At 34.9% G+C, this 12,313-nt stretch overlaps 1 protein-coding gene across 2 annotated transcripts; it reads left to right on the top strand.

Annotated features, from left to right (window-relative positions):
- Window positions 1-202: 202 nt before the first annotated feature.
- Window positions 203-11,850, top strand: LOC125261869 (cytosolic phospholipase A2 gamma-like). 2 transcript variants are annotated; one of them, XM_048180423.1, is made up of 17 exons: window positions 204-342; window positions 795-820; window positions 1,008-1,119; window positions 3,794-3,936; window positions 4,040-4,241; window positions 5,386-5,497; window positions 5,572-5,712; window positions 5,901-5,966; window positions 6,044-6,088; window positions 6,723-6,980; window positions 8,010-8,084; window positions 8,118-8,138; window positions 9,716-9,757; window positions 10,478-10,555; window positions 10,620-10,774; window positions 10,872-11,037; window positions 11,119-11,850. In XM_048180423.1, the coding sequence occupies exons 2-17, from the start codon at window positions 795-797 to the stop codon at window positions 11,283-11,285; spliced, it is 1,809 nt and encodes a 602-aa protein (XP_048036380.1). In that variant the 5' UTR covers window positions 204-342; the 3' UTR covers window positions 11,286-11,850. The 2 variants fall into 2 exon arrangements, with proteins under 2 accessions (XP_048036379.1, XP_048036380.1); XM_048180422.1 differs by having other exon boundaries at window positions 203-342; window positions 8,010-8,138.
- Window positions 11,851-12,313: the final 463 nt, after the last annotated feature.

Genomic DNA, 12,313 nt, shown 5'->3' with positions numbered 1-12,313 from the left:
TAATTTAACATGTGCAAGCATCCCTATCCCTGGTAATGTGTCTGAAGTCTTTTGCCTTTTCTTTGTAAAAAGAGCCTTAGATAAAAATGTTCAATAAGATCAACCTGTTGCCTGCCACAAAAACTAAAACTAAAACTAAAACTAAAAAAAAATTACAAGGAAATATCAAAATGTGGTATTACTGTGAATGATTGTATAATTTATCATTCACAACCTCACCGTCATGATTATGTCTAGACTTGCAGTGTAGTTTCAGAGCCATATAAAGAGCATCTTCTGTCCAGATGTCAAGATAACAGCTGCTGTGGTGTTGCTGGTGAAGATTCAGGATATACAGGAATAGTAAGTATTTACTTTAAGCTTAAAAATATATAATGTCATTTCAGCAATAGCAATGCAGTTAAAAGGTTTCACGGCATTATAAATTCTATGTTTCTGTAATTTGCTTTAAAACCAATTTAAACAGTCAATTATCGTATTTCAATGACAAAGTTTTCAATTTTCTATGCATCAAAATCTGTGTAATGTTCTTTAAATATACAATAAATAATTGTATGTTTGGAACAAACTTTAAGTCAGTTTAATTTAAGTTAAAAGGAAAAAAAAAAAAAAAAACTTTACAGTGCTGCTATTTTGATCCATACATGTTATTTATCTGACTGTATAAGAATAAAAACTAAAGGATGTAAATTTGCATGACGTCCCAAACAATCAGCTGTATTATAGACAGTAATATATATATAATATATATATAATCTCAAATAACAGAAACTGTGGACTCTATTGTTTTACAGATGAGTGCATCCAAACCCCAGGAAAGGTATGTAATCCTGCTCAGATTCATGGAAGCATTAAAATAAGTTTTGTACTATTACTTACACAATTAAATTCTAACTGAGAATAACTGTTCAAAATAAACGGCAGACTTAATTGCATTGAAATCTAGAATATTCAATATCTAAATATCAAATAAGTTAAATTCAGGACTTTTCTATCTGTCGCTGCAGCGGTGAGGTGCGAATCGAACCCTCTCTGAATAAGAATGAAGCAGAGTTTATAGACGGAAGGAGAAAATCTGTTCTACAAAGCCTGAAGAAGCTTCAGATAAAGTGCAGTCAGGTAAAGCTTCTTATTTTATACTTCATATATCTGAGATGACCTGTGAATGGTGCTGTGGCCGATGAACATCAAATGTTAAGTCACTTCATATTTTAGGGCCCTATGAAATCCGTTTTATTTTTTCCCCAAATTCCGTTTTTTTTTTTTTTTCAGTTTTTTTTTAGACTCCATTTTAATGGTTAAATTAAATTTTAGCAATCATAAAAGTATGTCTAATTAACTGAAATAATGAAACTTATCCAATTTACCAACTATTAAAATTTTAACAAAAAAAAAAAAAAAAAAAAAACATTTTTAGGGCCCTATGATATACATTTTATTCTTTCCCCTCAATTTTTTTATTTTTTATTTTTTAAAAGTTTTATTTTTTTATTTGTTTTACCAAATTCTGTTTTGTGTTTTAATTTTCTGGATTCTATTTTAATGGTTTAATTACATTTTGCACTCTGCAGAGCGCATTGTTTGCCAAGTCTTCCAATAATGCAAGATAAGCCATTGCCAACATTTTTCACAGCTGTCTTTTATAGGGTTTGACACTAGTTACGCATCGTGTTTAAAACTAGACAAATTATAAATTGAGTGTTTTATAATTAAAGGAAACACAGGACATATGTGGATTGCTTAATGCATACTCAGGGCTCAATGCTAAGGAGTTTTTTCTGCTGGCCCAGTTGAGCTGGTGGTTAATTTTACTTGCCCTGCCAAAATTTTCACTGGCCCCACAACAAAAAAAAATTATAAAGTAATAGAAAAGAAAATGAGCCTATAAAATAAGCCTAATTATTGTTTTTGTTGTTTTTGATACATGTATCCTTAATAAATAAGGAAAACCAAAAGCTACTAGATTACTCATATTTAAAATGTAAGTAAGTTAAACAGTAATAAAACGAGAACAAATAATCAAAATACAAGTAATGGCACAAATACAACAGATCATAAATGAAATAAATGGTGCTTTTCAGGTTTATGTAGGTTTAAGCAGGAGATTTTCAGCTACAGAAATTGTATTTAATTCTAATTACCTACCGATATTGTAGTTATATAAAATATTCACAGGCAGATTTATGTATTTTATGGCATATTTTTATGTATTTCCCCGGCGTCAAATCAGGCACATATAAATGTCAGGAAACACGACTCCTGGCTGCATGTCCATAATATCCATGGATTAGGTTTATTTGACAAGTTGTAAGAAACACTTTCGAGTCCAACCTTTAGTGTAATTTGTTTTACTCGCATTTTCGCAGTTTCCCCTCTTAAATCCAGTCATGCAGCAGGTTATTTTGCCACTCAGTCCAGCTGAGGGAGCGCGTTCCGGCGGGAAAGTGACGTCGATGCATACCCTCTATTGAAATCGCTTTCATTTTCCCTTTCGAGATTGCAATCACACATGCTGTGTGTATAGAGGGTATGCATGCATCGACGTCACTTTCCCACCGAAAGCACGCTCCCTCAGCTGGACTGAGTGGCAAAAGAACCTGCTGCATGACTGGATTTAACAGGGGAAACTGCGAAAATGCGAGTAAAACTAACGAATTACACTAAAGGTTGGAATTGAATGTGTTACAACTTGTCAAATAAACCTAATCCATGGATACTGACATGCAGCCAGGAGTTGTGTTTCCTGACATTTATATATGTGCCTGATTTCGACGGTGGGGAAATACATAAAGCAAATCTGCCTGTGAATATTTTATATAACTACAATATAGGTAGGTTTAAATCCGCGTAATCACTTATATCAATGTTATATCGTCATTTTGTCCAGCCCTAAAACATATATAGTTTTATAGTATAGTTTTTGTCAGTGTTGTTGTTTATTGAAAAACACCCAATTATGCAGAATATAAGATGGAAAATATTTAATTGATCAGTTGTCAACACAATATATAACAATACAATATACGGTATGATTTTACCTCAAAATGCAACAATTTGACACAAAATGATAACTGCAAATCCACGTTTCTCTGCCTGGAGTCGTTGCTTTATGCAGTTTTTAAATATATACCTCAGGTTTTGTATCAAAGCTATTTGTACAGTCAATCACAAAGCTCTTTCCCGTTTTGGATGTGTTTTGTGTGTTTTTCACGACATTCACGCTGAAAACCAATGCTGCCGCTCAAGGGGTTCGCACACCGGACGCGAAGCTCAGCGCCGCGCTGCGCCGCGACACGTCTTTCAAATTCGAACGCATTGTTTTATATTTTTTCTGAGTCGTAGCTGGGCGCCGCGGACAGGCGCCGAATGTCGCCGCCAGTGTAACAATGCGTTCGAATTTTAAAGACGTGGCGAGGCGCTGAGCTTCGCGTCCGGTGTGCGAGCCCATTCAGTCTTTTGCCACTCAGTGGGCGTGGCCGCAGTCGTAACGGTCGACGGTGACGTCACGTGCATACCCTCTATACTAGGGAGTGTCAGTACTTACTACACATTTCACAAGATTGGATATTTGACAGTGATGCTCAGGAACTGCAAACTATTCACCATTGTCCTATCAGCCATCTCTCCTGACTCTCTTTACATGGTGAGTGAGATCTGATGAACTACAAAGTAACAGGCTCCTGCTAGCAAACAAAAATATGTTCTAAGAATCTTTTATTCTTTCTGTTAGCTGGGCTCTTACTTTAAAAATAAGGTGGATAATCTAATGCTTTGAATGGTGTGTGTGTTTCAGGATGAGGTGCCAAACATTGCCTTACTGGGTTCTGGAGGAGGACAACGAGCCATGGTGGGATTGCTGGGATCCCTGGTTCAGCTCCAGAAAACAGGTCTTCTGGACTCCATCCTTTATCTGAGCGGAGTCTCTGGATCCACCTGGTATGAACACTGAGAAACACACACATATACACACACACACACACACACACACACACACACAGGTTGAATGCCAAAAATAAGAGCATATATTCTTCCTCTGAAGGTGTATGGCCTCCGTATATCAGGAACCAGACTGGTCCACCAAACTAGAGACTGTGAAAAACAAGATCATCAAGAGACTCAGCGGTCCTGAAGTCAGCTGGAAAGAAGCATTTGCCAAACTGAAAAAATATTATTATGGGAAAGACCACTTCAGTCTGACTGACATCTGGGCAGTGATGGTCATCACGTCATATGTGAAAGAGGTCTGTAAATAGCCTATTCGTGACCCGGGACAGATCTAGAAAATTATTTATAGGATGGCACGAGGACTATGAGGAGTGACAACACCAAAGCAAGCAGTTATTCATATTTCTTGTGGATTTATGGACATTTGAGTATATTAATATGCAAAACAGTTGCATTCCTTTAGAGGGACCACAAAGTAATCATCTTACTTTAAAAAATAAAAATCAAATAACAGACATTTTCTATTAAGCATATCAATTTATTCTAAACATCTCTGATCTTATAGGGATAGGTCTAGACTACTACATAGAGAATATAACACAAAATTAATACACAGATAGGTGATAAAATTAACATGATGTTATGAATAATGAATCCACTGAAATAAGACTTATGTGATTTATTAACAATATGTATAATATTAAGTAAATCAAGTCAAATTTGCGCTTTTCACAATACACATATCGTTTTAAAGCAGCTCGTCGGAAGTAAGACCAAGTTCTTCAGGGGTTGTGTGAAGAGGAAAAAAAAAAACAGGAAATAAATATTTCTCGAAACTACTCAGGGAAAAGTAGCATTTTTACAGAGAACATGTTATTGATATCTTGCAGTTTACTAAGTGATTTAAAAGCGGTCCACTGAATCGGGTGTATTGTGTATTGACTCACTAAAAAGAACCGGTTCATAAGAGTCATTTGTTCATGAATTGGTCTATGCACATGTTGCTCCCTCTGTGTGTTTTTGACTCACTACAAAGAACAGTTTCATAAGAGTGATTTGTACGTAAATTGTTAATAAAATCTGGCTTACATCGACTATATCTGAAAATACAGACAGTGTAAAGCATATTCACTCGTTTGAACCAACATCAGAGATAAAACTGACATGAAAAGTAAAATCTCCAAAATGACTTTTGTACTTCAGCAGTCATATTTCTTTATCTCAAGCATGAATGAAATGATGAAATTTACTAATTTTCTCAGTAAAATTCTCTTTATAAAGTCTCTCACTGCATAAATGTAAAGATACTTGAGGCTTTGAGTCAAGAGGACTGTTGTTGCACATGTTTTAAGTTGAACTTGTTGGTGATTGAAGAAATTGAATGTATTTGTCCCCGGTCTCTACAATAACATGAAGCTGTGAATACTGTGTTCTCTGTAGATCGACGAACACACACTCACAGAGCAGTGGAGCCAGCAGAGTAAAGACGGTAAAGTCCCGTTTCCCATCTACACCGTGATCGACAAGAAGTGCAAACAACGCAATATCGGAGGTCTGTGTTTGTCTGAAAGAGAGAGAGATAATGTGTTTGTTTCAGCTGTTATATAGACGTGTTTCTGTCTGCAGACCCCTGGTTTGAGATCACTCCTCATGAAGCAGGTTATTCTCTCACTGGAGCGTTTGTGGACGCCTCCAACTTTGGCAGCAAGTTTCACAAAGGCTCCAAGAAAAATCAGCAGGATGAATTTGACATGCTGTACCTGCAAGGTAACAAACTCTTAAAGGGGAGTTTAATATTTGTAATATCAGTTTATATTCTACATCGCACACTGTACAAAATTTACCTAAATTTCAGGTCTGTATTAGCTTATTGCGTAATAATATGTGCTATTTATGTTGTGTTAGGGTGTTATGTTGTACCTGTGTCCAGTGTTTTACTGTCTGTTTTTCTGCAGCTCTATGCGGAAGCGCTTTAGCTGATGAAGTGGAGATTAAGAAACTTCTCTGGCAAAAGATAAAAGGTTCTGACCTTAATTTGACTTAAGTTTACCAGTTATTTAATTACCATCCATTTGATTTTTTTGTTTTTGTTTTTCAGATTTCTTTCAACACAAGGAAACAATACTTAAGGACATGGGAAAGGGTAAAGCATTTCTTAAGTTTTAAAACTATTTAACAGCCCTGATTTGATGTTTTTAAAGAAGTCTCTTCTTCCCATGAGGCATATCTGATCAAAAATATAGCAAAAACAGTAATAATGTGAAATATTACTACAACCTAAAATAACTGTTTTCTATGTGAATATTTAGTAAAGTGTAATTTATTCCTGTGATCAAAGCTGAATTTTCAGCATCATTACTCCAGTCTTCAGTGTCACATGATCCTTCAGAAATCATTCTAATATGATGATTTGCTGCTAAAGAAACATTTATGATTATTATCAATGTTGAAATGACACATGATACTTTTTCAGGATTTTTGATGAATAGAAAGTTCAACAGAACAGCATTTATTTGAACAAGAAATCTTTATAAATGTCTTTACTGTCACTTGATTAATTTAATGTGTCTTTGTTGAATAAATTTATTTTTACCTTACCCCAAACTTTTGAATAGTAGTGCATCAACAGTTTCCACAAAAATACGAAGCAGCAAAACTGTTTTCAACATCAATAATAATCAGAAATGTTTCTTGAGCAGCAAATCAACATATTCGAATGATTTCTGAAGGATCATGTGACACTGAAGTGATGCTGAAAATGTAAATTTAATCTATAGAACCGCATGAGAGGAGACTGGAAGCATTGGCAAGAGAGAGCGGAACAGGGTCGGAAGAAGTCTTTGCAGCGGGATTCAAACCCGGGACGCGAGAAGTGCTACTGCACCCTCTATCAGAGCGCAGACAACAAGATCCAAACGCTCCAGCTACAGAAGAGTGTTACCAGGTGCTCATGAACCTCGTGGACATGAATCTCTCTGTTTTGACTGGCAAAGATCCTTCTGCTTTTGATGAATCCATCAGGACATCACTGAACGGTAACAAGCCACTGATTGGTCTGTATGTCCATCACAGCCTTGTGTTCACGTCTTAAAGTTTTAGGGCCCATTTGCACCAGGGATGATAACTAGATATAGTTCTAAAATCGCTCTAAATATAAAAGAATAGCAGAGTCCACACCACAACTGTAACGGCGCAGAGAAACAATATCATTGGAATCACTTTCAGAATGATTTTTTCCAGCTGATGAACAATAGAAACATTGACAGCCAATCAGAATCCATCCTGCTTAAAGAGCTCAAGCATTTAAAGTGACAGATGACAAAACTGCATCTTGTGCTTAAAGGGTTAGTTCACCTAAAAATATTAATATTAATATCAAGATTAATATTTTGTAAATAAAGTAAATAACAATTACCCTCAATTAGTTTCTTTCTTTTGTACATAAAAGATGATATTTGAAAGATTGTGTGTAACTAAACATTTGATGGACATTGACTTCCATAGGAAAAAAAAAAATATATATATATATAGTCAGTGGGGTCCATCAACAGTTTGGTTACAGACATTCTTCATCTTCTTTTGTGTTCAAAATAATGAAATTCATACAGGTTTAGAACAAGAATTTTCATTTTTGGGTGAACTAACCCTTTAATAAACAGAATGATATTGTGGATTGGTGTGGACGATGTGAACGCTAAAATAGTTATCGTTATAGTTCGTTATATAGTTCGTTATAACGATACGTAATAGTATCGTTATAACGGGCCTTTGAGACAGATTTGAGAAGGAAACTTAAAAAAAAAAAAAAATGAAATACTGTAAAAACACAAAAGGCCATATTTCATATCATATCTGTGTTTAAAATGTGTCATTTGTAAGTTTCGCTTTGGATAAAAGCATCTGTTTATGATTAAATGTAATTTAAAAAAATGTATTAGTCAATTTTTGCTCTTTGGCAAAATTTTAAAACAATTATGAAAAATCAAACCAAACCAAAAAAAAAAAAAAAAGATACACATACTAGAATAAGAACTCACTAATGTACATGTCCCGTCTTTTTACAGACCTCTCTGGAGGCAAAATTCGTGTGGAAAGCCTGAGAATTTCTGATAAAAAAGCAGAAAAACTGAATATGAAGAGTTACACCATGGATGTAATCAACAATTTTAGAGGTCGGATTGGTTGGCCATTTGGTAGGTTGAACTGTTTCTAATATCCATCCATTCTCCACACCACTTTTCTAGAGTTGTGGGGATGCTGATTTACACCTTAGTGTACCTTAGTGTTACCAAAATTTCCATCTATTATTTTAACAAACTAATAAACGTAATGTGATGCATATTTGTCAGTCACACATCAATAAAACAGATCAGAACCTGTTTCAACCTGGTTATTGTGAATTAAGAAAAAAACACTTTAGCACTATTATAGAAAACTGATTCATTCATGTACGACTGACAAATATGCATTACATTAAGTTTATTAGTTTGTGTTAAAACTGTATAATTCAAATGGATGGAAATTTTAAATGCAATTTTTGATTTTATAGCAAGATTGATACGTATACCACTGTACATTTAATATTTTAGATATTTAAGATTCAAGATTCAGATATTTTTATCCTCTAGTTCTTTTGAAAACCAGTTAGTTCTATTAAAAGACAAAATACTTGTCTGACCCTGTAATGAAACATGTAGTCAAGAAGTCTATACAGCCAACATTGTTCTCGATAAGAACTCAAAATCAAAACTACACTGTCAAAATGAACAAAATAACAAGGGAATATATTACAAATCCAACTGTCAAACCGTGTTTTTGCCTTGCCCCAAATCACTGTCGTAAACCTATAATAATCAGCCTATTTATATTTAAGCTGTTGATATGGATTTTGCATGAAACTGCTTACTTCTGTGTTTATGTCTATCTATAAATAAATGAAAGAAGTTCAGGCTACTATATGCAGTGGAAGGTGTCATAATAGCTTGAATCCACGACAAATGAACATTGAAACTAAATGAGTTTACAAGCAAAAAGTGAAAGAGAGAGAACCAGTAATAAAACATGAATCAACATAATTAGAGTAGCAGTTCTTTCTTAAGTTCAGAAAACAATCTTTATGCTGGTAACAATCTCTAAACCAGTTTTGAGTATTTGCCTATAAATATCCTTACTTGCGCTATATTCCAGATAGATCATATTTTAGATTTTTCTCACCTCCTTCTAGGAAATAACGTCTGGAACGCCACTCAAAGTCAGCCATTTTGCGTGAACTCGGGGTACATCGATCAACCCCGACCTCAGCGACATGTGTCATTTTGAGTCAATTCCAAGATGTTGTGTCCTGACGCCAATGGATATGAATGTAAAAACAAACTTTAACATTAGACATTAAGTTTGTGTAATGTTACCTTCATTTTGCTTTTCGTCAGCAGTTTTCAAAGCGATTTTATGTCATTTTTATTCTATTTTGCCATAATCAACACAAATACGCAATATGCTCTCATTGTGTCATGTGGTCAACATGTGAATGTGACGTATGAGTGACTGGAACTCACTGAGGTCTGAAGTGGGACATTTCATTTCATCCAACCTCATCTGGAACGCAGCATGAGTTATAGTTTCCACGATTATCTTTTAATTTTAAAAATGTATTACAGTATCTATTTGGCAATCTTTTAAAACAATTATGAAAATCAAACCATGAAACAAAAAAGATGCATACTAGAATAAGAAGAACTCACTAACATGTACATGTCCCGTCTTTTTACAGAGCTCTCTGGAGGCCAAAGTCATGTGGAGTTTCCACGGTTAAGTAAGCACCAATCAGAGGCTGCATTTTCATGATGTCATCATGTAGACTTCTTACAAAGTATTTTACAGTATTTTAAAAATACAAAACACTAAAGTATAAAGTGATACAAAACACTAAAGTATAAAGTGATACAAAACACAAAGCCATTTTCATCAACCCTATCAAATACAAAAATATTATTTTGTATTTGAAATACATGTATCAAATACTGCCCATCCCTGTATATGTATAATATATATATAAAATTGATATAAGTGATTACTCGGATTTAAACCTAACTACATTGTATTTATATAAAGCATATAATGCATTTCCCCGGCATCGAAATCAGGCACATATAAATGTCAGGAAACACGACTCCTGGCTGCATGTCAATATCCATGGATTAGGTTTATTTGACATGTCATAAAGAACACTTTCGAGCCCAACCTTTAGTGTAATCGTTTGTTTTACTCGCGTTTTCGCAGTTCCCCCTATTAAATCCAGTCACGCAGCAGGTTCTTCTGCCACTCAGTCCAGCTGAGGGAGCGCGTTCCGGTCAATGCATACCCTCTATAGTAATTAACAAGACACAGCTGAACTCAAACACTAATCAATCTGTAACCAAGGAGACAAACAAGTGGCAGGAAACTTATGCTTCAACCACTAGAAGGCCAAAAGAACTATTTACTCAGCCTGAAAACTGAAGACCTTAATTAATAAGAGTGCATTTGTTTTCAGGTGCTTGGACGAGCATTATTAAATGCATGAATCACTGGACCTGGGGCAGGAATTATAACTTCCTCCACGACATGACAGGTAAGAACAGACCTGCTGACTGGAAATTCTGTGTGAATAATATAATAATGCTGTGATCCCTCAGGTGAAGCAGTGCCCTCCACTCTTCAGGAAACTGAGACGAGAGACTATGAAGATGCCGGACTGTTGCTGAACTCACCCTACTTCTCAGTGCTGAGAAAAGAGAGAGACATCGACCTCATCATTTCACTGGATTTCAGTGAGGGTGATCCTTTCATGGTATTATACACATTTTTCATTCTCTACAGTTTCACTCAAAAGAAAATGTTAGTGATTTAAAAAAAATAAGAGCAATTGTGATGCTTTTCCACTGCAGACAGTGAAGGAAGCTGCCAAGATGTGCAAGGAACTAAACATCCCTTTCCCTGAGGTCAACATTCCCAGTGAGGACTTACAGAAACCGAAGGACTTCTATGTGTTCAAAGGCAAAAACACTCCAACTGTGATCCACATCCCTCTCTTTAATATGGTCAACTGTGGAGGCAAGTTAAAGTCTTACAATGTCCTGAATAAAACTGAAATATCAACTGTGTTCTGATTTAAGTGTGTTCATGTTTCTTCAGATAAAATTGAGGCCAAGAGGAAAAGTTATAAGACCTTTCAAGGTCCTTACAGCGCTGAGATGATCACTGATCTCATGGAGGTCGCTGGAAAAAACATCACAAACAACAGAGGAAAACTGGTGGAGCAGATCCGTGCGGCCGTTGGGCAAAAAGGATCCAGGCGTTAATGTTTAAAATCTGAATATAGACTAAACTGATTTGCATATCAGCAGTGTTGGGGGAAACGCATTATAAGTAACATGAGTTATGTAATCAGATTACTTTTTTTCAAGTAACTAGTAAAGTAATGCATTACTTTTAAATGTGCATTGTAATATCTGAGTTACTTTTTCAAATAAGTAGCACAAGTTACTTTGTTATTTATTATTTATTATTATTATTTATTATTATTATATACGCCTCTCCTGTCGCCATGTTGAGAGGATGTGTGGAACGTAACACATTACTTTCCTTAAAAAGTAACTAAGTAATGCAATAGTGACTTTTTATGGCGGTAATGCGTTCATTTCCAAAGTAACTTTCCCCAACACTGCATATCAGTCATTTTAATTTATTTTTAATTTATTTCAGTCAGTTTAATTTATTTTTCTGTCAGCATTTTTTTTCTTCTGCAAAATGCTTTTTTTCCTGCTAATTCTGTTTAATATGTTTCTGCATGTTTCAATGTTTCATCATTATGCCAGCTGATTATAATAAAACAGAGTTTTGGTCCTGAATGCTGACTGGTCAATTCAGAGTTTCATCATCCCCCCCCCCCCTGGTATTTTGGACATACAGTATTTAAAATGGGTTCTTATTAATTCCAAAAGGGTTAGGATTTTGGTTTCCCTAAACACAGTGTGATAATTAAATTTCCAAGAAATTTCTTCCATGCCCTTAACAGTTAAATACACTAAAAAAGTTAAGTATTTGCATCTATTTGATTTTAGTTTAGTAATCATATTTTCAAAAATGCATCTACTGTATTTGATTCCTTATAATCAGTATAAACCAGCCCATTTGTGAAAACTATCAAATTGAATCAGTTAAAGTTTTTATAAAGTTCTTAATGTTAATGTAAATCTAATGTAAATCTATGTGGTGTTTTTAATATGCTTTAAGACAAACCATGTGCAAATTCATCAGTCAACACCATTGCTGAGAATTTTGTCCTTAAATCTGAAATGAAAAAAACACGATTTGAAATCGCTGGTGT

Source organism: Megalobrama amblycephala, unplaced genomic scaffold (assembly GCF_018812025.1).
Source record: "Megalobrama amblycephala isolate DHTTF-2021 unplaced genomic scaffold, ASM1881202v1 scaffold516, whole genome shotgun sequence".
NCBI lineage: Eukaryota > Metazoa > Chordata > Actinopteri > Cypriniformes > Xenocyprididae > Megalobrama > Megalobrama amblycephala.
This window is presented reverse-complemented; position numbering and strand designations above follow the sequence as displayed.

Coding starts and splice junctions, on each gene's coding strand:
- LOC125261869 (XM_048180422.1), top strand. CDS start 795: ATGAGTGCATCCAAACCCCAGGAAAG. Junction 1,120..3,793: donor TTCAGATAAAGTGCAGTCAG/GTAAAGCTTCTT, acceptor TGTGTGTTTCAG/GATGAGGTGCCAAACATTGC. Junction 6,981..8,009: donor CATCAGGACATCACTGAACG/GTAACAAGCCAC, acceptor GTCTTTTTACAG/ACCTCTCTGGAGGCAAAATT.